Here is a 27452-nt window from a genome sequence, read left to right on the forward strand (position 1 = left end):
CGTCCCTGATCATTTTGGATTTTATAATTGGACTTCCCATCCTGGAATATGATAAGCGTTTTTTAAAATCTAAGTTTACTTGTAACTCTTTCCAGAAACTTATTTTCCTGTAGGTCCCCTGCATTTCCCAACAAATCAATCCCAGATATTTTATGTACATTTATTTATATAGTATTACTATTTACATAGTAATAATTTATAGGTAAAATGCTAATTTATTCCTGCTTCTCCAACCTTAAGTTTTAAAGGTCTGAGGAATTCTGAGAAGTGGCCTAGAGGCCTGTGTTTTTTCTTTTTTTTAAGTGACTTTTAAACATGTGTTCCCCTTTGCATGAAACAATCTGAGATGCTCTGTGTGATGAAAAAAGAAAAGAGAATGATGAGTGGAGATCAAATTGGGTCCATGACTGAGTCTCATGGCAGGTTTAAGACTCAACTGAATGCCACCAGCTGCCATAGAGATTTGGCCAATATACAGTTCTATATCTCTTATTCTTAGTCATATGTTGTTTAAATTAAATCAGTAGAATACCAAGGAAGCATAAGGAAGAATGCTAATATATTTCAATAATTCTGTACCTCAATAAATATGTCTTTGACTATATGGGGTATATGAAGAGAGGAAAAGTACAAATTAAACTTTGGGATGGAATGAAACAAGCATTATTGCTAATCCAGCCATTTTTACATGATCCAAATGCCCTTTCTGCAGTTCTAAATTCCCAAATCTTTGCTAATCGAGTTTCTTCCTCTATCATGTATCTGCCAAATTTATCATAAATAACCAGGGTATGTACACATTGTCTTTCTCCAGCCTAGTATTTTGCTACAGCTGTATATATATAAAGCCAGATGTTGCCTCAGACCTGCTCAGCTTGTTACATACTGTGTGGTGAATGCACCCTACCACCCTGCTAAAACCCTTGTGGGTTCCAAACTAGTCTGGCCCTGAAGGTTTGAATGAAGGATTGGGGCCCTGTGTGCAAACAGGATGCATAACATTTTTGATATATTACATGCATAATAGTTAACATTTGTTCAGAAATGCTCTAACATGGGGTGCCTGGGTGGCTCAGGATCTGGGGGTCCTGGGATCGAGCCTGGCATATGGACATTGTTAAAGTTCACTATCAAACTTGTTGGTGAACCACTACAAGCATCCCTAGTCACACCCAAAATAAAGCAATAATAACATGACTAATTAATGTGGTTCTGTTGCACTACCTAGGGCTATACAACATCAATTTTTTAAGTCAAAATATGGAAAGGGAAGAAGCCAAATTACCTATGGAATGGGGATGGTGTTTTACCTACAGTAGCCACAAAAAAAATCCAAGGAAATACTGTTAAAATGAAAAACGTCTGTATGGTCTCTGAGTAAATACTAATCAAAATCAAGACCGTTTAATTGCAACAAATAAGATGAACAATGAGCAGCCTGCAGGTGGCTGCTCTCCACAGTGACCGTAAAAATTAACAGCTCCAGGAACAAGTGTGGTAGACAGTGGGCAGGATGACCCGAAGGGATGCACAGGGCTGCTCAAATCTGCTAGGAAACTCCAAGAGGACAGTACATCAGGTCCTGGGCCTAAGAATGATAGGAGAGCCCCAAGAACATCAGCGCCTGGGCCCTGAGGAAGACAAGACCACAGTAGGCCCTGGGACCTAAGGAAGATGCATGAACATCAGATACTGGACTCTGAGGAAGATAAGAGACTATCTGGTCCTTGGCTCCCAAGGAAGACGAGAACACACTGGGCCCACACTGAGCACACATCAGATCCTGCGCAGCAGCAGACCCCTCATTTCCTGACACAGGCACCCCGCTCACAGAGGAGGAGGCTGTACCGAGGACCTTACCCACCTCACTCCTCCTCCCTGACAAAGATTCTTTGCTTACCCACGCATTAGTCAGGCTCCCCTGAACGCACTCCCTAACAGGCAAGGCCCATCTACGTGCCTCCTCCTAGGACCTAGTTTTAGCAAAAATCCTAAGTCAGTTTAATAAGACTTCTCTACCTTCGAATCCGATCAAACTTCTCATCCCCACTGTCGCCCTCAGCTGGCATCTGATCACCCCCACCTGCCTTCAGCGAGAATCTTATTGGGTTGCTTCAGCCAGCAGCCCCCAGACTGTCATTTTCCATCACCCAACAACCCCCACCTCACCCTCACACACTCCAACTGCTTCTTAGCTATGAGGTCCCACTCGATCTAGTTGTATTCAGAACGGAGCCCAGGTCCATACTGCAGTGTCTCCTTCCCTGTGGCATTTTTGTAAATAAAATATATTTCCACTGTTTTAACGTCTGTCTAGCTCTGGTTTTGACAACCTACCCCCACACCTGTCTTTAGGACACAATTAACCCTGTCCTCCCCACAGCTTGAGCGGACATTTATGCGTGCTTCTCCTCCCCACTCCTCCCCATCCCATGGAGGCCACAGAACCCCGCCAGGTGCACGTTCTGGGCAGGTGCTACCCGCCTTTCCTCTCAGAACGCAGGGGTGACCTTAGAGCCGCCTCCGGCACATTTCTGCCCTTCCCCTCCCGCCCCTTCCTTGTGGCAACCTAGACCAGGATCCACATTCGGCGCCGCCCCCACTCACTTCCGTCAGTCGTCTCATAGCCTCTTCCCTGAACTTGGGTGGACTTTACTCCGCCCTCCCACGTCACTCGCCTGTCCCTCCCCATCCCCCGATCGTGGCTGGACGTTAGCTCCGCCCCCTACGCGCTTCCCGCCTCCCCCTCCCCCCCGGCTCCTAACCCTCCTTCCTCCATCTTGGGTAGGAGTAGCAGTTTGCCCCAACCCTCTGCGCTCCCGTCCCTGCCCGCTCTTCCTCCTCCGCGCAGGGACGCAGTAATCCTCCAACCACCCACTCAACCCAACTTTAATTAACTTCCGGCCCACCCCCTGGGCGCTCCTTCCCTTTCCAACTTCCGGTTCATCCCACGAATGGTCGCCCTCGTGGCGGAGCACGATTCTGTCCTGGCCTGCCCTGTTACTTGGAAAATTGTTGAGGCCCCGCGGCCTGGCGTACCCAACTCGAGCCATCCCCCAATCCAGCTGGCCCACCGAGGGTCGCCGGCGAGGGCCCTCCACCGGGCAGCCCGGGCTTCGCCTGCTATCCGAGATGGCCGGCCAAGATGGCCGCCACCTGGGCGAGGTCGGGCGGGCACGCCGCAGGGGTGGCTGGGAGTTGTAGTCCAGGCTGACGCGCTGACGCATATCGCCGCAGGCCGACGGTCGCCATTGTGCGCCGCGCGCTGGGTGAGTGTGGCGCGAAATCTCCCGTCGGGGTTGTGCGGAAAGGTCCCAGAGCAACTCCTCGGGGTGTGTAGCCTCAGTCCATTACCAGCCAAGCTCAGCAGCCGGAGACCGGCTTTGCCTGCCGTCTTCCCGCCGCGGGGCCGGAAGGGGCGGTGTAGTTGGGGACTCGGGGCCCTGAGGAAAGCCAACTCTGCAGGCGTGGGGTCAGGGTGGCCCGACCCGCACCGAGCGGTGTGCGGATTGGGAAAGGGAGTAACTCCCTTTGGGTGGGAAGGTATGAGGAGGATCTCCTCTCAAGTAGGGGAAACGGGCCTTCTAGGTGTCGGGGAGTAAGTGGAGACGACTCTTTCAGGGCGTTTTTCTAGGTTGGGGTTATCATTTCACATTGACAGGACTGCTACTGGGCAAAGGAGGGGCCACCCCTCTGCGTAGCCCTCACACCCCTTCTACCTCCCAAATTTGACCTCAGAACTGCCAACTCCCACGAGATACGTCGAGAAGGAAGTTATGGCCTCCGGGCTTCCGACGGCCTGGCTCCGTGTGAGTAGAGTTTCTCAGTCTACCCCTGGATCTGGGTGTGGGGGCGGCCGGATGGTAGTGGGATGCCACCATCCTGAGGTAACGTTAGGCCGCAGAGCATCTTGGGGAGGGTTGAGAGACTGGCCGGGAATGAGACACTGCTGAACAGATGAACCAAAGGTTTCTTAGCTTTCCCAGAAAATGGTTAAGAGTACAGTTTGGGGTCTGGGGGATTCTGATTTATCCTTTCTATTGTGGGTAGGCATGGGTAGGTTTAAACAGGGATTAAACTCACACTTTTATTTTAGTAGTACTTTGGCGTCTAAGCTAGAGGGGATTAAGGGAAAACAGGAGGATGGATCCTTGACCTGTGAAGGAAGTAGAGAGGCAGCACAGGCAGTGGGTGGGGGCTGAAGGCTTGGGTGTGATGATTCCGCTCTCAGAATTCCCTGCTAGGGGGTATAGACGCTAAAGCCAGAATCGGAATCCCCGAGTTAAGATAAATGGAGAGGTCCAGAGAAAGAAGAGCCCTCTCTGAACTCTCATGCTGTCCTCCTTGCCGTGACCTGAACAGGGTCAAGCTTGCGTTTGCTCAGTTTCAGACAATTGCAGGAACACTTGAGCCACCTGGAATGCGTGCAGGTCACCTTGTAGACTGTGCCCTCACGTGCGGGGTCAGCCTTCCCCCTCATGTCAGTGTAGGTGATGACACACCGTGGCTGAACAGAAACCTGTGGGTTTTAGGAACCAGTGGCCTTTGAAGATGTGACCCTCGGTTTTACTTCAGAGGAATGGGGACTGCTGGACCTCGAACAGAAGTCCCTGTACAGGGAGGTGATGCTGGAGAACTACAGGAACCTGGTCTCAGTGGGTAAGGATGGTCTCCATGTCAATAAAAATATGCGCTTTGCAGCACGAATGTGGTGCCTCTGAAGTGTGTGTCTGCTTGGGCTCAGGTTGCAGGGAGGAGCGTGCACTTGTCAAGGCCCTGGGGCCTGAGGGAGAAGGCTTTAATTTGTACCTGCAGGGAGAGGGCAACTTCACATATGACTTCTGAAGCCACCTAGTCTGTCCCTCAGAGGTTTTGAACGCTAGGGAGGTAGGTCTCTCAGGGATGTAGCTGACTGTAATGGATGCTCATTTATGTAACAGGAATTCCATAGGATGTGGGGTCAAGTGTTCTAGCAGTTCAGGAGTATCACTGGAGACTGATTGCTTCCATTTCTTTGTGGTGTGAACTTTTCCACTCTTAGGTTAGTGACTGCATGGCTATGGCACCCAGCATCATGTTCATATTCAGGGCGGAAAGAAGGGGAGGGGACAGCCCTGATTAGTTCTCTTTTCCCACTTCCATATTTAGCAAGGGAGAAAAAAGCCTTAAGGTCCCCAGCCGACTTGTTTTCTCTGTACCTTGCCAGCCAGAAGTGGGTCCCATTGCTTCTTTAGTGGCAAGGGAGTCCAGGAAGGCATGTAGCTAAAAAAGGGAATGGATTGGGTTATCATCACCACAGTAGACCAGAAGTCATGCCCTTGGAGGGAAGAATTCAGGGACAGCATGTGCCACAGCACAAACGCATTTTCTTCTGAACACAGACCCCCAAGCCCTGTCTCTTTTCCCTTGGGCAGAACATCAGCTTTCCAAGCCAGATGTGGTATCTCAGTTAGAGGAGGAGGAAGCGCTCTGGTCGGTGGAGAGAGGAATTCCTCAAGACACCCTTTCAGGTGAGAACCAGGCTCACAGAGTCCTGGTAGGGAATGGGCTGACTGGTTAGTCAGGGACTGGTGTCTGAGAAAAGAAGATGGACAGGAGAAAACCCAGGTGGGGTGGTATGAGGAGTAGCTGCAGACAAGCTGAATCAAACTGTTTTCCTCTGGTCTCAAGAGTCAGGGGTGTCCCACTTGGTTAAACGTGAACTTGCTGCCAGTGGCAGGTTGGCCCTAGGGGCTCCATCTGTTCTGCTGCTCTTTCATGTAATCACCAGTAACTGGTGTGTCTTTCCAGACTTTTTCTTTATAGATCTTTGCAGGTAGGTATATGAACGTATGTTTATGACTTGGGGGTGTTATACTGGATACAAACAGGCCTGTTTCATTTATTTTAACATACTGTGTGGTCCGTATTTGATTTTTTCCTCTTGATAATCTTTCAAGTTGTTGGCAGAAAACTTCATTGCATACATTTTTTTGCACTTTCAAGTTTTTTTTTTGTGTGTGGGTTTTTTTGTAGGTAGGATTTGTGAGATAGAACTTTGGAATCAACCAAGTAGAAGCTAAAAATCTGGTAGCAACAGATTGCTGTCTAAAATTCTTTAAAATGCATGGAGCTCCTCAATTACGTGAGAGCTTTTCCTGTTCATTGCCAGAAATTTAGAATGATCTTCTTAAGGTTTTCAAATCTGATAGTATGTTCAGTTTAGTTCACATTTCCCTCATGAAGGTTTTTTTTTTTTTTTTTAAAGATTTGTTTATTTATTTACTTATTTGACAGAGATCACAAGCAGGCAGAGAGGCAGGCAGAGAGTCCGATGTGGGGCTTGATTGTAGGACCCCAAGATCATGATCTGACCCAAAGGCAGAGGCTTAACCCACTGAGCCACCCAGCCACCCATCCCTCATGAAGTATTTTTACAAGTTTACAGACCATTTATATTTTTTCTTTTGTGAGTTATATACTTTACTCCCCCTTTTTTTCTGTTAATTTTTGTTTTTTGGGGTACAATATTTTGTTGGGAACTCTTAATTATGGGCATTAGTAATACAAATATCCCAGACAAACGTTTATCACTACCTTTAAATTTAGTCTCCATAAAGAAGTTTTATGATTCAGGTATTTTTCCTTTCAAATCTGTTTTTATTCCTATTCATAACACAGAAAGGAAGATTTTATAAATACTTTCTTGTGTTTCAGTATTGGTTTTTGTTTAATGGCTGCACTTACATGGAGTTTCTTTATGTATAAGGCATGGAGCGTAAGTTCTGTCAGCACATTTTCTGACTAGATTCTTCCACTTATCAGAAACAGCTTCTTTATCATAGACGTAACTTCCACAGTCCTCATGGGTAGCAGGCCTCTGTCTTGGTCCCTTCTGTGTCCTTCATCTCGGTCTGAGTAAATACTTTTTTGCTGTATGGATGGTAGTTTTATAACAAACTCGGATAAATGGGAGCTCCCCTCATTTTTAAAAAAATTCTTTGTTGTTCTCAACCACATGGTTTACCATATGAACACTTAGCATCAGTTTGTCAGGGATTCATTGAGAAAATCCTGTTAGAATGATTGGATTTAGAATTCCTTGAGGCAGAATTGGCCTGTCTAGTCAAGATTTGACGCAAGTAGGGTGCCTGGGTGTCTCAGTTGGTTAAACTACTGCCTTTGGCTTGGGTCATGATCCCAGAGTTCTGGGATCAAGTCCTGCATGGGGCTCCCAGCTCTGTGGGGAGCCTGCTTCTCCCTCTGACCTTCTCCTCTCTCATGATTTCTCTCTCTCTCTCTCTCTCTCTCTCTCAAATAAATGAAAAATCTTAAAAAAAAAAAAAGATTTGACACAAGTATACAAAGAGATCTGCTCTCCTCACTGTGCTATGTCAGGCCTTCTGAGTGCTGTTGGGTTTTCTGTGTGGTTGCTGTCGATCTGCTCATGTTAGTCTTCCTTTGAAATACCACGTAGTTGATCCAGATGAGCCTGTCATGCTGCTAACTTCTATTACTAGTTGTCTTACTAGTTTCTTACTGATTTTCTCGGTAGAGTCATTTTATCAGCAAGTATAAAGGAAGAGGCAACTGTATTAGTGTTTTGTTTTTTTACTTCTTTTGCCCAATTACATAATGACATTTCATCACAGCTGGTACTTCTAAAACACTGAAGCTGAGAGGGTGAAGAGTGAATGTCTGACCTAAATAGGAAAGTTTCTCAGCTTTGATGAGCATGTGCTGGACTCTGCTTTAATTTAAATCAGTTATATCTGGATAAAGAAATAGTCATTTAGTCCTTTCTGATAAATGATAGCAATAGCCCCAGTTTTCCCTCATAGCCTTCCACAGTGATCATAGTGATTTTCTCCTTTGAACAGTTAACACAGTGACCTAATAAAAATAGAAGTGCCTTTGTTGTAACATGATGCGGACATCCACTGACACATCAGTATTCGTAAATTAGGTGGGGGAGGTGGGTGGATTTCTTTCTTGTGGCTTTTCTTAGTCAACTTTTATATGGGGATGTGCTGACTTTGTAAAGAAAACTTGGGATGCTCTCCCTTCCCTTTGTTCTGTGTATTCTAATGCAACTGATATTAGAACTACCAGCTTCTAGCTGTGTTCACCAATGAAATCTGCACCTGGTCCCCATCTTTGGTGATGATTTTCCATTTGCCACAACACAGACTGGCATCTCTTGTGACTCTCTGCCCTTCCTCTCCTGGAATCAGTTTGATGGCTCAGCATTAGTGTTTTTTTCTTTTCCATAATCAGAGTCATTCCTTTCATTCCCTATGAATTCCAGCCATGAGCACAGGTCACTAGACTATACCTCACTTGGAAGGTTCCCAGCAACACAGGCACTTTGTATCCACCCACTGTGGTGTCTTTCCTAGTTGTTCCCCTTGCTCTGGCCTTCCACAGCCCCTTCCTGGGTGGTGGCTCTGGTTGTGGCAGGTCTGTGTCTCATCCTCCCTGGAGCTCAAGTCCTGTGTTGGCAGACCTTCCAGCTTTGGACTTCTGGGTGATCTAGTAGTTCCTCTAATCTCGCTTCCTGAGGGATTTGGGGCACATCTTGAGAGGACTGGCTTAACAGGTGACAGGAGATTCTGAGGTGATATCCCAGAGCAAGAGACCATGTATAGGGAGGCTTACCAGGACACTTTATTACAGACTGTGCCTGAGGTAATAGGTGTTTTGTGCTTTGTCACAAAGAGTCCTTTGCTTGTTTTCCCTCCACTGCCTGTCCTGGTTACACCTCACAAATACTGTGGAAGTTCTCTTGGGTCTTACGTAGTACACTAACCACTTTGGTAGGGAACCAGAGATAACATAAGCCTTGCCATGCTGGACTTTGTAGTCTGATGGATTATGGCCTTTACAAACAGGTTCCCCAGATGCAACTCTGAACAGATAAGTAGTGGAAGGACTGAGAAGAAAAAGAATGTGATGTGGGGGTCATGGGGAATTACTACACTAGAGGAGGTGGTTGGGGGGGCACTGCAGGAGTGAAATTTTAAGCCAGTTCCCAAAGAAAAAGAATTCTGCAGACACGTGAGTGGTGGTAAAGAGAGCTTCCAGGTACAGAGACCGTATCTGGGGTGACCATGAGAATGGCGTAAGCTTGGCACACTCAGGAAACAGCCACTGAGTGGGGTGGGAGGAGGTAGCTGAGGTGTACTGACAAGCAAGCTAGGTTTGGCAACGCACACGGGGCTTCCACTGTGAGTAGAGTTTTGATTGTTATCAGGCAGGTGTGTGATGTGGCTTTTCAAGCACACTTCAGGTGGTTATGAAGAAGGAACTGTAGCAGGGCACAGATGAAAGCAGGCCAGGGAGCCGTGTAGGTAGCATCTAGGGAAGAGGTGATGACTCCTGGCCTGAGAATAGCAGAAGGGCTGGGGATAAGCCTGCATGGCCTTCTCCCAGTTCATAAGTGGATTCACTGGGGACAGGTGAGTAGTGGCCAAAGGAAAGGAAGCTGCCAAGAATTCTTCAGAGGTGAAAGCTTCAGGGATTTCCTACGACTATTTGTAATGTATGCGTTTACCATATACACTCTTTGTATGTATCACCATCTAACTTAAAAAGGAGAAAAATTACTCTTCCTGAATATTTGGTTTTAGTCAGTGACATGAGGAAATCTGGTAAAGGCATAAACTTCTGAAGGGTAGAAATAAAGGTTTTGTTTTGTTTTTTCTTTGTTGAAGTAATTTTAAAGAGAGTAACATGAATGGTACAAAGAACTCCCCTACAGCGTTCACCTAGATTCAAGTTTGTGGAACTGTCCTATGTCCTGACTGGTTCTGTTAATGAAGTGTGAATGAGAAGGGACTTGGAGACCTCCAAGTAGAGGTTTGTGAAGCCAGTGGAATGCCCTTCTCTGGACTTCAGAAGGAGTCCCGGCGAGGCATAAAAACTTGGGAATCATAGGTGTTTGAAATGGCATGCTTTATTTACTGTAAGATGAGACCATCATCTCCAGCAGTGGTCTCTGCCATCACTGGTGTAGTGGTACCTCTTCCAATGCAGGGAACGGGGCTTAAGTGGAAAGCTCAGCCTTTCTGAGGCAACTCATTTTGTGTGGCTCTGCAGCTCTCTGTGACAGCAAAAATGCCAGCACAGACATTGGCTGAAGTAGAAGGGACACTGAGTAATAAGCACTTAAGACATGGCATTCATCTTTTTTTTTTTTTTTTTAAGATTTTATTTATTTATTTGACAGAGATCACAAGTAGGCAGAGAGGCAGGCAGAGAAGGGTGGGGAGCAGGCTCCCCTCCGAGCAGAGAGCCCGATTCGGGACTCGATCCCAGAACCCTGGGATCATGACCCTAGCTGAAAGCGGAGGCTTTAACCCACTGAGCCACCCAGGTGTCCCTACATGGCATTCATCTTTAAGAAGGCACTGATTGGGGAAGATGTTGTGAATATAAGGAATGTGGACCACTATTTGATGGCACTCAAGTGTTTAGCCATCACTCTGTCCTTTCAAGAAAGTATTGCCACATGTGTGTTTTGGGAGGAAAACGATATAACCTAGATGTAATCTGTAGGAAAGTAGATCTATAGGAAAGCAATGGAATAAAGACACTATGTTGAAGGTCATGATTACATGACCTTCAGGTTTTACAACCTACAGATTACAGCTTGCAGGACATTTAATTCTTTGGACCTGTCAAGGAATGAAGCAAGAGAGATGAACCCTACAAATATGAATGTAGCAACACTCATAATTATTGTGAGCTTTAGCAGAAAAAAAATAATTTCTACAAGGAGATTATTTTGGGGGAGGATGAGAAGGAATCCTTTTTTATCTGTTCACCCTTTGTGTAGCCTGAGAGGACTCAGACTATAAAGCAAATGTGTAGTGGGTGTAGGAAATCAGTTGTTTTACACAAAGGATAATTGATTTAAGAATAAGAGTACATAAATGTGTTTAGTGTGAGAAAGCCTGTTTTCAGCTCAGCCTTTAAGGAAAGGCTAATTTGCACTAATGTGCAAAGACCTTGAATGGAGGAAATTCTTGAGTTTTTTGACATGAGAATTCAAACAGGGAAGAAAGCCCAGGAATATTATCATAGCGGGAAAGGCTTCCGGCCTAGTTCACTTTGGTCTGACTTGAGAAGGCTCACACTGGAAAAAATAAAAACACAAAAAACCCAGTTGTATCAGATGCGGTAAAGTTCTCACGCCAAATAATTAACCTCAGAACTCCAAAGCCAAGGGAATGTGACTGCTGTGGTAAGATTTCATGTACAGCTCTCTTATTCAACATCATAGCAATCATACTGGAAAACACCTGAGAATGCAATAAGCAGTGTTAGGAAGGCTTCAGAGGCACTGAACCCACTGGCAAGAAGTCCTTCAGTAGGAGTCCTCATTGTACTCAACATCAGAGGACTCATATGAAAGCAGACCCTCAATGTAATCTGTGCAGGCAAATCATAAACCTTAGTTCCCACTGTATTTGACAGAATAGCAACAACAAAACAAAAAACGTACACTAGAGAGAACCACATTAAAGAATAAAAATGAAATATCTCATTCTATTTTTATATCAGATAAGCATGCAGAAGGCAAACTCTAAATAAAACTTTGGTCACGTAAGTATACAGATACAACAAAACAGATCTTGTCTTTCCCAGCTTGTTCTGTTATCTGACCTGAACAGTTAGAACAAATACTAAACAACATGAGGGGAGTCGCCTTTTAGTTTCCCATATATGTTCCCAATTGCTAAGACAATGACAGTCTCTAGCTCAGGAAACTGTTGGGAGAAGGAATGGCTGAAGAAACTAAAGAACAAGAGGATGTGGGGCGCCTGGGTGGCTCAGGGGTTAGGCCTCTGCCTTCGGCTCAGGTCATGATCTCGGGGCCCTGGGATTGAGTCCCACATCGGGCTCTCTGCTTGGCAGGGGAGCCTGCTTCCCCCTCTCTCTCTGCCTGCCTCTCTGCCTACTTGTGATCTCTGTCTGCCAAATAAATAAATAAAATCTTAAAAAAAAAAACAAACAAAAACGGAGATTTTGAAGACAATGCCAGGCTGTGAAACAAGAGGGTGGGTAATGATACAGGGAACTCTTGAGATACATAATACTGTTAAGAACTCTGACAGGCTCACATCCTAGGGAGTGGGCCACGAGTTTAGAATCTTGAGTGACTATCAGAACATTTTTGGCAAGAATTCAGCCTGGCAAAGTGTGGTCACATACCGTGCAACTGTTATTCAAGAAAACATTCTCTGTCACCTTCCATATATTTGCTCTTTTGGACCCATGTAATCTTGATCCTTTTATCTGGAAACTGCTTTGCCTGGAGTCCAGATGTAATTCCCGGGATAATTTCAAGGCCTGAAAATGGCTTTTAATTGATAAGAAGGACAATAGGAGCACCTGGCTGGCTCAGTAGGAGGAACATGTGACTCAGTCTCAGGGGTCTTGAGTTCAAGCTCCACAATGGGTATAGAGATTGCTTTTTTTTTTTTTTTTAAAGATTTTATTTATTTTTTTATTTTATTTTATTTTTTTTTTTATTTTATTTTTATTTTATTTATTTTTTTGACAGAGAGATCACAAGTAGGCAGAGAGAGAGAGAGAGAGAGAGGAGGAAGCAGGCTCCCCGCAGAGCAGAGAGCCCGATGCGGGACTCGATCCCAGGACCCTGAGACCATGACCCGAGCCAAAGGCAGAGGCTTAACCCACTGAGCCACCCAGGCGCCCTAGAGATTGCTTTTTAAAAAAAAAAAAAAAAAGAAGAAGGAAAACAAATGAACTACGAAGCATTTGACTCCAGAAGTCCAAAGGAAGGAGGAAAGATAAATACGGTTCAAATACATGAATCAGAAATGGAGAAGAAAAAAAAAGGAACCCAAGCTAATTTTTTGGGAGGATAAAATGCAAAAACCAACTGATAAAATAGAGGATAAATAAAAGGCAGTTTAAAAACCTGCACAGGGAAACAGCAGTACATTCAACAGCATGTGTAGTTTTCAGTATAATACTTTGTACAGCTGTAACAGAGTGAGCCAGGTCTGTGTATTGATGTGAAAGTCTCCAAGATACATGTGTTTCTTAAATACATACAGTTTAAGATGTATAAAGTACATAGATGCACGTAATATCAATGTCTTTAAGAAAATACACAAAAACAATTGTGTCAGTTGGTTATCACTGAATATAGAAGCTGGTAGGCTGTAATGGCTTCCTGAGAAGAAACTGGGTGGGAGGGTAACGTTGCATTTTAAGAAATGTTGCCCATAACCATGCTGATGAATTGAAAATTGCTGTCTCCTTCCTGCTGTGTCACTAGTCCCTGACACAGTATAGGTGCCCAGTAATCGTTGAGTGTAGGAATGAACAAACAATAAAATGGAAAGATACCTGGAAAAGTGTAAGGTTGTCAAAATTGGTCACAGGAAAAATACCGAAGTTAACTTTATTAGAACAAAGTGGCCAGCTGCCTGTTACTGACTTGGGCAGTGAGTATTTTCCTACCTCTTGCTAAAAGATAATTTCCATGAACGTGAGCAGTTTGGTGACAGAACAGGTTGGAATGTTGACAGATTCCACAAAGTATACATAGCATTGTTCTCACTAAAGCATAGAATAAGAAAAATACTAAAAAGGAAATACTTGTAATTCAACAACGACTTAGAAAAAAACTAATCCTCTGAAATAGTTTTTAAGAGTTAATCAGTGTGACAAATTATAAAATAATAGACTAATAGACTTGGCTTATACCAGGAGTAGCCAACTTAAAAGATTTTAGTAGGTTTTTGAAATGGGATCGAGGAATAAATTATTTAAGAAATGATTAGGAACTGATAAGGAATAAAGTATTAAGGAATTTCTATTTGAAAAAATTGTAAGTGGGATATAGAATAGGTAGAAGCAGTGACTTCTTTTTTTAAATCATTAGTTTCAGAGGTAGAATGCAGTGACTTCTTTTTGAGGATTTAACAAAGGCTAGAAGTGTATGAAGTCCCTTTCATAAATCCTACCATCATTCCAGCCAGCAGCCTCTAGAGAAGTGTTGATGGAGCCATCCTACCAGTGGAAGCAGAAATGCAAGTCTCTGTCCTGGCTGGTCTGGGAAGAAGGAGGAATGTAAACCAGGTGTCGTCTTACCTGGTGGCCTGCACTCCCATCCTGCTCAGGCTCTCAAGTAGAAGGGAACTTTGTAGCAACAGCAATCATCCCATAATAATTTACAGGTGGGATTCAATTAAAATGCTAGTGAGATTTCCTATATTTTGACAGAAATATGGGAAAATCCAGACAGCTAAAACACTCAAATCACTCTTTGAAGCTGTGTTGAGTCAATAAACACTGCTTGAGCGCCTGGCAAAATGCCTTAGTGTTGTGCAGGGTAGTAAGGCCCCCTGTCTCCTTGGGTCTGCATTCCAGAGCAGCGGCTAGCATATGGCTGATTACATGTAAACAGAATACAGTAAACTTAAGCAGTTCAGTTCCTTAGTCACACTGGCCATCTTTCAGATGGTCACTGGTCACCTGCTGCTAAAGACTACTGTGTTGGACAGTGTATCAAGAACATTTCTTAAACAAAGAGAGCTGCATTGGGCAGTGTTGTAGAGAAGGTAGAGAGTGAGTGATAATGAAGCAGATACTTCAAACTGGCAGTCAGTGCCCTGAAGAAAAATGAAACAGTGGAATATGCTGGAGGGAAGTGGCATGGGTAGGCAGAACTACTTCAGAACTGGGCAGGAAGACAGTTCTGAGGAGGTGATACTTAAGAACTGGAAGGGCTGCCAGGTGAAGATGTCAGAAAGACTACAAGGCAGGGATGAGGGGAGTACAAATACCTATAGACAAAGCATACTTTGGCACGTTGTGAGAAGCACCCTTTGCTATAAAGGGCATAAAAGAACAGGGTTTGGATCCCAGCTGCTATGTTCCCAGTTGTGACCTGGGCAGGGCTCCTAGACTCTCCCAGCATGGATTTCCCCTTGTGTGAAGGACGGATGTTATTGCTTATGGGATTATGGTATGTAAAGCCTAGGTCTTGGAGACCTTCATATAACAGTAATTACTGTTACTCAAAGACTTTGATGTAAAGAAGATCATCAACACCTTTGGGAGGTCCTCTGAGCCTGGCTTTAGGGTTTTGAAGGCACAAGACCCGGTTGACATCCTCAGCAGTCCAGTGGGGTAGACAAACTTAGGTGATGGCATGGGGTGCCCAGCAGAGCTGAAGAGTGAATGATGGGGAGGGGAGGAGAAAGGATGATGAACAGGGAACATTCTGGACAAGGAGGAAAAGGAACAGGGGAGTGCACAGAGATGAGGGGAGCTGAGATAAGCACTCTTCCTGACCCTGACCCCCAGCAAGTGTGTGAAGTCACTATTAGTTACTGTTATATTTGTGGACTGGTAGCCTTAGGATACCAGATTAGTCATGAACTCTTGAGCACTGAGGGAGAGATGGCTTACCCTGGAAGGGAAGCAGCAAAGACAACATGGGAGAAGAAAATTAAGGACGAAGAAAACAGCAGCTCCCATCAGCCTTTCCTACATACTATACCTAATCACTTGTGTCTCTAATAAGTTAAAAAGGATTAAGCACCTTGCCTAAAGGCTTGGGAATTTGTAAACAACTCACTAAATAGTTAGTTGCAAGTGAGGGGACTAAATTACTCAAATCCCCAGCCCAGATCATTCAGCTGGGGGACTGGAAACCAGTTCTTGGAGCTGCAGTGGATAGACTGTTTCAGGTAGCCCCACGCAGACGAGCGGGTTAGTGAGTCCCACTATGCCCCAGTGAGTTAAGGATCCAATTCTAGCTCTGCCGGTTGGTAAACTTAAGAGGTTTCACTTTGTGAAGTGGGACGAACACTTCCTGGCAGAAGCAGTGGTTGAGGGACGGTCTAAAGGATGAGATTCGGAGGACTGCAGTGCCTAGAAGGATGCGTACCCACCAGCCTCCAGGCTTGAGGCCCGTCTCATTTACTGCGTAGCACCCAGTCGGTGCTCTATGATTACCCTGCAGAATGTGCTGTCCTGAAGCGCGGCTACAGCCGTGAGAGCCAGGCTGCAGATGCACTGAGCTCTCGGCACCACAAGGATCAGCACAGTTCCCAACGTACAAACCTACAGGCTCTAAAACTTAAAACGGCAAGAGTTAAACATTTTTGAATGAGCACTGAGTTCAAGATCTGGAGAAATTGCCATGGTGCCTCCAAAGATAAGAGGAGGAACAAAATTCATGATTAGGATTAGAGAAGAAATACGGGGCATGGAGTGAAATAAAAATCTACAGTTAAGAGACAAAGTACTAAATAAGCCCTGTGGTTAACCAAGGAGTAAAACAAGTTTTAGAAGTTGGAAAGCTGGGAAGCATTGTGAAGAATGAAGTTTTGTTTTTGTTTTGTTCAAGTCTAATGCACGATTATTGCTCAAAGTGGTACCCGTGGCCCAGCAAGGAGCCGCTAGGGAGCGCTACCTCCCCTCGCGCCCCAATATCCCGTATCAGGGGCACTTTCAAGGTCCAGGGCTGCTGGGAATTCGGGAACTTCGTCCCTGGCTTCCTGAGTTACTCTAGGGAAATTTCAGGCTCTAAGAGCTCTAACTGAAAGGGAATACGTGAACTCTGCCTTCAAATCAGGAGTTGGGGTTGGGGTAGTGAGCCAACATAAGTCCTGAGCACAGGAAAGTAATTAAACGCCAGACACAATGCAGGTGCAAACGAGTTGGAAAGGGAAGCCCCCCGATGAAATTAATACAGAAGTTTAGGGGAAGGGGTCTGAAAAGGGACATAAACCTAGGAAATGATGTGGATGTGGCTGTGGCCCAGATTAAAAGCGCGGCCCAGGACGGGTTTTGCAACCTCAAGCGCCCAAGGCCCGTCCTGGGCGGCGGGCGCGGCCCCACCCATCGCGAGAGACTCCTGACCTCGCGCTGACTCACTTCTCGGATAGCGCGCCAGCAGTCTCCAGCAACAGGTTTGTGAAACCGGGGAACACACAGGAGAGCCAAGGCTTGTCATCAGGAATTTGGAGGGGTTGGGGGGTGGGAAGCCCTACGGGAACGGGAAGGATTTCGAATCACGGGCACGAAGATGGACTAGGAGTCCGGGTGCGTCGCTGCCTTAAGTGGAAGCGACCGCGTTCTCCCACACTGGCCCCAAGGGGGGAAAAAGCGCAAACCAGCAAGGCGGGTGTGGAAGTTCCAGCTGCGTCCGCCCTCGCGGGGGGTCGTAGGAGGGACCAGAGCGGAAGAGGCCGCAGCCCCAAGGAGCCGCCGCCCGGGCAGGGCTTGGGCCGGGCCCAGAACCCCAAAATGGCGGCACCGGAGGTCTATGTCGCGGAGGCTCCTGGGAGCTGTAGTGCGCCCGTGTCGGGCGAGTGACGCACTTCTGGGCCCGGCCGGAAGTTGCGGCCTGCGGTCCTCCAGACCGGGGGGGGGGGGGGGGGCGTGGCTGTGCTGACATGGTGTCCCCGCGTTTCACGGGGGTGGGGGAGGGAGGCTGCTTCAGTCTCCCCAAAGCGAGCGGAAATGTATGCTTGTGGCTGCGGCCTCCGCGGGAGCCTCTTCCCCGCCAACGGGGAAGCCCAGCCGCCCAGCGCCGCTTGAAAAGTTGCTTGATGGCAGATTTGATCTGCAGGCGCTCGCGCGGGGCGGGGAACTGGCTGCGCCTGGACAGGCAGCCGCTGTTCCCGTCTTTGACGAGTCGGTGGTTCTTTCTCTTTTTCTTTTTGAATAACACAGCTGCAGTGACTCCGTACCAGTAGCTCCCTGCTCTTTTTTGCTTCCCGTGGCAGCAGCTTTTCTGCGCTGGAAGAGTCACACTAAAATAACGCTTGCACGTGAATCCACAGTTTTCTTGAGCCCTGTTTTAACACCGCCTGTTTTCCAGTTCTGATCTGTCGTGTGCTCTTGCTCAGCGATGTGTTGTGCAGTAAGGACCCCCCAGGGGAGGGTGGGCAGAGGCTGTCTTCTGGGAGCCCGCTGCGAAGGAGGCAGGGACTGGGGAGAGTTGCAGCAAGAAAGGAAGGTTCTCCCTGGAGGGCAGAAGGAGACACTGGCAGTCGTGACACAGGCTCTGGTGGTCTGGGCTTGTTGACACGGGTTCCAGTGTCACTCGCTCTGAATACTCATTCTCTTCGTGTCTTTTTTTTTTTTCTTCTTCTTCTTCAAGATTTTATTTATTTGACAGAGATCACAAGTAGGCGGAGAGGCAGGCAGAGAGCGGCGGGGATGGGGGGCAGGAAGCAGGCTCCCCGCTGAGCAGAGAGCCCGATGATCCAAGGCAGAGGCTTAACCCGCTGAGCCGCCCAGGCGCTCCTCTTGGTGTCTTTACATCTGTGTTTCTCTTCAGAAAGCTCCCGGACCACCAGTAGATTTATCTGATGAAAGTCCCCCAGCCTTCCCCTGGGCATTTGTTGCTAAGGCTTTGAGTCCACATTGTTCCAGGTAGAGTTGTGCTAATCATGTGTATTGAAAACAGCAAGGGTGAGAGGGTACATTTTTTTCTAGACATCAGCCCTGCCATTTCTGTTTATAGAATCATAAATCTAATGAAAGTAAATTATAATCCGTGGTTAAATTTTTTCTATTAACTTTTTTTTCTTTCTTAAAGCTTTTAAGTCCTTTAGTCAATTAGCATTTCTTCCTGGGAGTTGTAGAGAGCTTTCTTATTTCCTGTTGGCTCATGTTTCCTCCTTAGTATTTTAGGGCCATGCTGGAGTTCTGTTCAGTGTTCAGCAGATGCTCTTGTAAACTCTGTGCCAAGACAGAGCCCCTGACTTTCCCAGTCATCTTGGCCCCCATGGAGGCAGGATCAGATTCTGTTCCCTGTGCATGGCTGCAGACTTATACAGCATCACAGGTCTCTTAATCTTTCTTGCCTCTTCCTTTTTTCCCCCACTCTGTATTGGAATATAATTTATATACCATGAAGTTCACCTTTTGAGAGTGTATGTTCAGTGATTTTCGTTATATTCACAGGGTTCCGTAGCCATCACTGCAGTCTAATTTCAAAACATTTTCCTCATCCTCCAAAAAATCATTTTTATTAGCCAACACTCCCCAACTGCCTCAATTCCCTATTTCCTGGGAACCACTAATCTATTTTGTGTCTGTGTTGGTTTCTTCTGGACATTTCATGTAAATGCAGTCATACCATAGGTAGCCTTTGGTGTTTGACTTCTTGCACTCAGCATAATGTTGTCAAGTTTCAGCCGTACTGTAGCCTGTGTCAGTACTTTATTCCTTTTTACTGCAAAATAATATTCCATTGTGTGGGTATACCACATTTGGTTTATCCATTCTTCATTTGGACATTTTGAGTTGTTTCTGGTTTGGGCACTTATGAATAGTGCTGCTGTGAACATTCCTCTACAAGTGTTGGTGTTGACTTCTCTTTTCTTTTCTCTGGGAGGTATATCTAGGAGAATTCCTGGGTCATAACGTAAGTCTGTTTAACTTTTCGAGGAGCTGGCAGGCTGTTTTGCAGAATGGTGCAACATTCTGTGTTCCCACCAGCAGCGATTTCTCCACATAGTCACCAACAGTTGTTACCATTCATCCCTGATAATAGCCTTCCTCGTGAGTGTGAGGTAGTATCTCACAGTGGTTTGGATTTACATTTCTCTGGTGGCAGATAATGTTGATGTGCTTGTTGGCCATCTGACTGGCTGTGCTTTTTTGACTCACAGAGTATCCTACAGCTCCACTGGACCCTCAGTTGGATCCTCTTCCTGCTGGGAATCCCCTGATGAAGATTGAAGTCGTTGAAGTCCTCACACTGAACCAAGAGGTAGCTCGTCCCCGAAACGCCCAGATCCGGGCCCTCTATGCCGAAGATGAGGGCCTGAGCCCAGATGTGCTTGGGGAGCCCACTCAACAGCTAGGCAAGCAGCCAGCTGACCCTGAGGCCGCGCGCCAGAGGTTCCGGGGCTTTTGCTTTGAGGAGGTGGCGGGGCCCCGAGAGGCCCTGGCCCGGCTGCGTGAGCTGTGCCGCCAGTGGCTGCAGCCCGAGGCGCACTCCAAGGAGCAGATGCTGGAGCTGCTGGTGCTGGAGCAGTTCCTGGGCTCACTGCCCAGGAAGCTCCGGATGTGGGTGGAGTCGCAGCACCCAGAGGACTGCCAGGAGGCAGTGTCCCTGGTGGAGGATGTAACCTGGATGTCTGAGGAGGAAAGTAAGTGCAATGGAGGGGTAGAGAGAGACACTCCTGTGGGGGCATCCTGGAGGATGGGGAGAGGAGGAACTCAGGCTTCCTGGGAGAGCTTGGGGAAAGGTCATGCTGTTTCCATTTAGGCCAAGGTCATCTGCCTCCCGAACATGTTTCCGAGTCAGAGTTTTAGATGCTTCCTTGCTGAAGTACCTACCGTAGTCTCTAGGTCAGGGAATCTGAGAATGGCCTTATCCCTGGAACTCTCTGTGGAAATGGAGAGTCTCGGGCTGCACTTCACAGCTACCGAAACCTTTGGGTAGGCTCTGGGGCTACACTCTTTAACCAGACCTCCCGAGGCTTCTGAGAGAAGCTTACAGTTAAAGCCTTCATTTTCGTCCTTTTGGGATCTCTTCTGTACTACAAGCTAATAGAAAATGTGATTTTAATCACGTAGGTATACTCCAAGAATGCACTTTTTTTTTTTAAGATTTTTATTTATTTATTTGACAGAGAGAGATCACAAGTAGGCAGAGAGGCAGGCAGAGAGAGAGGAAAGGAAGCAGTTTCCCTGCTGAGCAGAGAACCCGATGTGGGGCTCGATCCCATGACCCCGGGATCATGACCTGAGCCAAAGGCAGAGGCTTAACCCACTGAGCCACCCAGGTGCCCCGAATGCACTTTTTTTTAAGATTTTATTTTTTTAGGTAATTTCTGCACCCCACATGAGGTTTGAACTTACAGCCCCCAGATCAAGAGTGACATGCTCTACCAACTGAGCCATCCAGACACCCTTCCAGAGTGCTGTCTGATGTCGTGCGCTCAGTGGGGGCTGTGGATAAAGTGGTAACCAAGACAGACAGGACTCAGACTCATGAGCTCAGTAAGCCTTAGGTCCAGCAGGACTGATGGGAATTTGACAAATATGCATGTGACAAATACGGGGTTGAGAAGAACTCAAGGGTGCCGGCGGAGCTCCAGGAGGCAAACTGCTATAGCCAACACCTGGTGTGGAGTGGAACTCAGAAGTGGGCAGGAAGGGGCACCTGGGTGGCTCAGTTGGTTAAGTGGCTGACTGTTGATTTCAGCTCAGGTCGAGAGATTGAGCCCCAAGGCAGGCTCCATGCTCATCAGGGAGTCTGCTTCTCTCCCTCTCAAGCTCCCCTTTACCCCTCCCCCAATTATCTCTCTCTCCCAAATAAATAAATCTTTTTTTTTTTTTTTTTTTAAGATTCCATCCATTTATTTGACAGAGATCACAAGTAGGCAGAGAGACAGGCAGAGAGAGAGGAGGAAGCAGGCTCCCTGATGCGGGGCTCGATCCCAAGACCCTGAGATCATGACCTGAGCCGAAGGCAGAGCCCCAACCCTCTGAGCCACCCAGGTGCCCCTAAATCTTTTTTTTTAAGATTTTATTTATTTATTTCACAGACAGAGATCACAAGTAGGCAGAGAAGCAGGCAGAGAGAGAGGGGGAAGCAGACTCCCCGCTGAGCAGAGAGCCCAATGCGGGGCTTGATCCCAGGACCCTGGGACCATGACCTGAGCCGAAGGCAGAGGCTTTAACCCACTGAGCCTCCCAGGCGCCCCCCAAATAAATAAATCTTTAAGAAAAAAAAAGAAAAAAAAAGAAGTGGGCAGGGTGTTCCAGGCAGGGGAGCATCACCTGTGAAGGGCCAAAATGGGAGCAGTAACAGTATAATCCAAAATTAGAGAGAAATTGGGTAGGTCTTTAGTAGAAGGGAGCAGAGGCAGGGCTGGCAGGCCCCTTGAAGAGATTTTTTATGTTGTCCTAAAGCAACGAGAAGTGTCACTCTAAAGCAGTGGGAACCAATCCATGAACTCTCCCTAGAGACATGCGGCATGGTCTGACTGCGTTTTAAAGACCTACCAGGTGGCAGCTTGCTCTGGATGGTGGACAGAGAAGGTCAAAATGAGAAGCAGATTGGCCACCCAGAGCTATCACTGTGCCCTCCACGCGGTGTGGTGGCTAGGGCAGGAGTGACAGTGGTGGGGAGCGGAGATGGGAGTACATGTGTAGGGTGCATTTGGGGGTAAGATGGCATGAAACTTGATTTCTGTCCGGCTGAGTTCCATGGAACACGGACACTGAACATATAACCTCACACACTGAGAGTGATTTTTCAGATGCCATTGACTAAACCGAGGGTCTTGAGACGAGGAGATTTTCCTGGATTACTTAGGTGGACCCAAATGCAATCACAAGGGTACCTATAGAGAGGCAGTCGTGAACATTAAGGGTGGAGAAGACATATGACCCCCGAAGTGGGGTGACATGAGAAAGGGCCAGAAGCCAAGTATTTTAGGTGGCCTCCAGAAACTGGAAAGGTGAGGAATACATTTTTCCCCAGAGCTTCCAAAAGGATGGTAGCCCTGCCAACACCTTGATTTTAGCCCAGTGAGGCTGGTGTCAGACTTCTGATCTCTATAATCACAAGAAAGCAAATACATACTATTTTTAGCCACTGTTGTGGTCATTTGTTACAGCAGCAACAGGAAACTGATAGAGATGCCGAGGAGATAGTTGTAGAGCTCACGAGATGAAAGCGAGTCTGTCATACGTTTCACACCTTGGGATGAAGTCAGTTTATATCATAGAGGACGGGGCAGAGAGGGCTTACAGATAATTCTAAAAATCCTGCATTTGTGATCAGCAAGTTAGTTGGGACTCTCAATTGTGATTGCCAAGGGAGGAGAATTTACTGAAAAAGTCCCATGGTGATCTACTAGCTTCAGACATGGCTGGACCCAGGGCCTCCTGTAGTGTCCTCAGGACTCATCTCTCCTCTGTCATACTTCTCCTGGCCTCTGTCAGTTTCACTCACAGGCAAGCTATCTCCATGTGGGACCTCCCCACACAGAATTTCTCTTTCCCAAGTGTTAACAAAAGCCTCTTTGGCTCTGATTGTCTAGCTGTAGGCCCTGTATTCATCCATGATCAAATCACTGTGGCCAGAAGGAAGAAGCAGCCTGGTGTGCCAGCTTGTGTCACTTAAGCGTTCCCCGTGATGCGGGGGGGGGGGGGTGAGGTCATTATAGAAGCCCATGGACCAGCTGGGGACAGATGAAGAGTCAGGCATGAAGGAGCTGTGGTTGAAAGGGGGCCGTAAGGCCAGTTAGAGCTGTTTTCTAAGGTAGAGGAAACATGATAGAATTCTCATCAAGATGGGTATGTGTTATGAGAATAAATCCAGTCTTGGGAGTCAGAGGCCAGAAGTGGGGCCTTTGCTTCTGAGGACAGATGTGAGGCCAGCTGCCGAGGCTAATGGAGAGAAGAGGCAGCTGCCTTGGAGGAGGGACTGGGTCCAGAACAGTGTCTGGAGAGGGAAGGAGTGAGATCAGGGGTCTCAGCAGTGGGGACACCAGGGCCCTATAGTCATATGGGGTGATGCATCCTGAATGATCCAGGTGTGGGGATTTGGGCACAGGCTGTGAAGAGGAGCCAGCGTGGGGACCTGAGCTGGTGAGGAGAAGGATGGGCACAGATGTCCCTGACAGCAGCAGCAACAAGATACACAACGTGTGCTGGCCCCATGGGTCCCAGAAAGAGAAATGGCTGTCATTGCCCTGTCCTGGAAGTAGCACCAAACCTGGCTGATCACTTGTGCTGATGTCTCCTCCCAGCATTACCCGGCCAGGACTCCACCTTCTCTCTCCAGACCACTGCTCCTGAGGAAGAGGAGGAGGAGCAAGTGACTACGTGGCCAGTGAAGGAACCACCCGAGGTGAGTGGGGAGTGCCACCCCTTCCTTCTCTGGTCAGAGCATTGCCTGTGAGATGACCTCCCCTTCCACCTCTCATCTCCCACCATCCAGGCCTTTCAGAGTTTCTGATTGTGAAGGGCTGGACTGCCTTGCTGCCACCATGGAGACCAAGAAAGGGCGCAGTGACTAGAAGTCAAAAAATTTGGAGGCAAAAGGGAGGGGCCAAGTATTTATAGACACTTAGGAGCCCCAGGCAGGGGCTTGCAGACCATGTCTGGATCTGGGTGAGAACAAGAGAGCTCTTGTCCTTCAGAAATGTATATTTAGGTGTTTATGACAGAAAAAATTATCTGGGATTTGCTTCAAAAATATCCCAGAGCCAGGACATAGGTGAAACAGCACTGTCCCTGTCTTGCTAACTACTGAAGCTCAGAGAGTGCGACTGAATGATGGTGTGTGTGGCATTGGTCAGGACTCTTTCTGATGCAGGTGGCTCACAGCTCGTTCAAGCATAAGGTAAACTTACTGGCTCTCACATAACGAGTGGTCTGGAGTAGGCTTCAGGCAAGGCTGTATCCAGGGGCTTCCTGGTGTTGAGAGAGGGGTATGTCTGTCTAGTCCTGGTCTAATGGTTCTGCTTTCTCCCATTCCTTCTCAAGCAGACTCTGCCCCTCATGGGCAAAAGACCTCCCACATATAGGCACAGTGCCATGGGGAGGCCCCTTCCTGCTGGAGTTCTTGCTAGCTCCCCAGAAGGACTGACCTCAGTGTAGCCTCTGGTTACCCACCCTCAAGCAGCCCCAGTCCACAAAGGCAGTTCCACCACATGTTGGGGGGGTATACCTAGTCGGGGGGCTTGTCTCAGGGGCAACCTTCTGTAGGGAGTCGTTGGGAAATGGTGAGCTGCACACAGGGGTGGGTAGAGTGGAGGCAGTTTGCTTATAGCACCTGTAGCTCTTAGTGAAGCAGGGACTCTTCCTCCAGCCTGGGCCCCACACTCTGATTTTGTGAGAAGGGACTTATTGGGCCTCTTACGGCTCAAGTCAGCATTTCTGTGCAAACAGGGGCACCCTCCACTCAGCAGACTGTTGGGAGGCCCCAGTCATCCTTCTTTCTGTCCCTGTCAATGACCCTACTGCTCAGCAGACACAGAATGTGGCATTGCAGGAACCAGTGTCCTTCCTGGATGTGGCCGTGGACTTCAGCAAGGAAGAGTGGGGGCTGCTGGACCCGACGCAGAGGACTGAGTACCATGACGTGATGTTGGAAACCTTTGGACACCTGGTCTCTTTGGGTAAGGCTCTGCCTGTGCTGGCCACTCCAGCCTTCCAGGACTGGGAACACCAGAAGCCCTGGGTTGGGGCTCTTGCCTTCTCTGGACCTAGTGTGAGAACTGGGCACACCCCGGAAAGTTCCGTGCACCATCCGTGACTTCAGCTGGCCCTGTGGACCTGGAGGGTTGGGCACTGTGTGGGCAGCAGCAGCCTCAGATCCAGTGAAGGACTGACTTGCTGCCTACCTTGAAGGCATAAGAGGAGTCAGAGAGCCAGGAGAGTGTTCCCAGTTCCAAACCCGTCCCCAGCCCCGTCCCCAGCCGCCGAGCTCATGTACTTCTCTTTGCTCCTTCATGCTCTTCAGAGTCCCCCCAGACTATCGGACTGTTCTTGGGGGGAAAAAGCAGCTTTTGAATACTTAGCTATGTCATACTCCTAGCCCATGTAGCACTTTCTCTTTACCGTATCCACACCTTTTGGGTTCTTTTAGGGTGGGAGACTACACTGGAAAGTAAAGAGTTAACTCCGAAGTCTGACACTCGTGAGAAAGAACCAGCCCATGACCTGAAACTGGAAGAATTCTCAAGGGATGACACCTGGTCCCCTATGTCAAGAGATGTCTCACAGGGTGAGGCCCAGGAAGTCTCAGACGCAGCACTGAAGGGGGTGGGGCCGACTGGGGAAGAAACCCTCCCTCAGAAAAGCTCCTCGTCGCGGGCGAACACTGGCCTTGGCACAAGCCATATTTCACTCCAGAAAACTCTCCCTACAAAACGCTTGCGTAAGCGTGGCTCACGGGTTAAGAAGGTGACACGTAGTCCAGGTGTAAAAATTCATCAGAAGGACCGCAAAGGGGAAAAAGCCAGAGAAAACAGTGGTTGTGGGAGAGCCTTCAGCCGGAGCGCTCAGCAGATCACATTCACAAGAATCCACAAAGGGAGCCAAGTCTGCCGATGCAGCGAATGTGGCAAAACGTTCCGGAACCCAAGATATTTCTCTGTACATAAAAAAATCCACACAGGAGAGAAGCCGTACGTGTGTCAGGACTGCGGGAAGGCATTTGTTCAGAGCTCCTCCCTCACACAGCATCAGAGAATCCACACTGGAGAGAGGCCATTTGAGTGTCCGGAGTGCGGGCGGACCTTCAATGACCGCTCGGCCATCTCCCAGCACCTGCGGACTCACACCGGAGCCAAGCCCTACCAGTGTCAGGACTGCGGCAAAGCCTTCCGCCAGAGCTCCCATCTCATCAGGCACCAGAGGACGCACACTGGGGAGCGCCCCTACACGTGCAACAAATGCGGAAAGGCCTTCACCCAGAGCTCGCACCTCATCGGGCATCAGAAGACACACAGTAGGGTGAGATGCAAGAAGAAACAGCCTGCCTCGCAGCCGTCCAGCTGAGCCGGGCGAAGACGTCGCCTCTTCAGCCTGACCCTGCCAAGTTACACAAACGGGCCTGATCCGAACGTGAAAGCAGCACTGAGTGATGATCTTAAAAGCAAAGGACAACCAAGGAAACTGCCCTGCACAGGAGTAAATAAGAAAACTGGTGGGGGGTTGTTGCTACTGAATATAGGTTGGGAAAACATTCAATTTTTCACTCACTTGATTTGCTGGTACAATTTGGTCATTAAAAATGATAACAGTAGGGGCGCCTGGGTGGCTCAGTGGGTTAAAGCCTCTGCCTTCAGCTCAGGTCATGATCCCAGGGTCCTGGGATCGAGCCCCGCATCGGGCTCTCTGCTCAGCAAGGAGCCTGCTTCCTTCTCTCTCTCTCTCTGCCTGCCTCTCTGCCTACTTGTGATCTCTCTCTGTCACGTAAATGAATAAAATCTTTAAAAAAAAAAATGATAACAGTAAAACTCGAAAATGCTTATAATGTAAGTTTAAAAAGCCAGGTACCAAAAAGTCTGTGCACTGATATTATATTTGTGGTAAAGTATTTATCCATATGGACAAGGCCTAAAAGAGAACAAGGATAAATAAACTATATATTTCTGTGATAGAATCTGTGTGTTTTCCTCACCTATTAAATATCTTTTCATTAATAATTTCATATTTATAGTAAACAGCGCGAAAACAAAACATTGTCAGACCAATTCTAGAAGACTCTGTGCAAGGCTGCAGTGCCTCTGGCCCAAGATTCCAAATGAAGTAAAATGAGTGGGTCATTCTGATCCTTAGAACATCATCAATATGCAGGGAATGTTAGGTTCAGGGAATGGGAGCCTTGAACAACCACTGAAGGCCTAGAGGGAAGGAAACCCCAGGCCAGTGTGGGAACTCCCTGGGAATGTTCATTCACTTTACACATCCACTTTTCCCACAGGACTCCTTCA

At 47.6% G+C, this 27452-nt stretch overlaps 1 protein-coding gene across 1 annotated transcript; it reads left to right on the forward strand.

Moving 5' to 3' along the window:
- Positions 1-3140: 3140 nt before the first annotated feature.
- Positions 3141-26835, forward strand: ZNF274 (zinc finger protein 274). The gene is made up of 8 exons (XM_032847634.1): positions 3141-3269; positions 3739-3807; positions 4533-4659; positions 5415-5510; positions 19656-20138; positions 23757-23857; positions 25004-25130; positions 25601-26835. The coding sequence occupies exons 3-8, from the start codon at positions 4626-4628 to the stop codon at positions 26512-26514; spliced, it is 1755 nt and encodes a 584-aa protein (XP_032703525.1). The 5' UTR covers positions 3141-3269; positions 3739-3807; positions 4533-4625; the 3' UTR covers positions 26515-26835.
- Positions 26836-27452: the final 617 nt, after the last annotated feature.

This window comes from Lontra canadensis, unplaced genomic scaffold (genome assembly GCF_010015895.1).
Source record: "Lontra canadensis isolate GAN:19392208 unplaced genomic scaffold, GSC_riverotter_1.0 scaffold191, whole genome shotgun sequence".
Classification (NCBI taxonomy): domain Eukaryota; kingdom Metazoa; phylum Chordata; class Mammalia; order Carnivora; family Mustelidae; genus Lontra; species Lontra canadensis.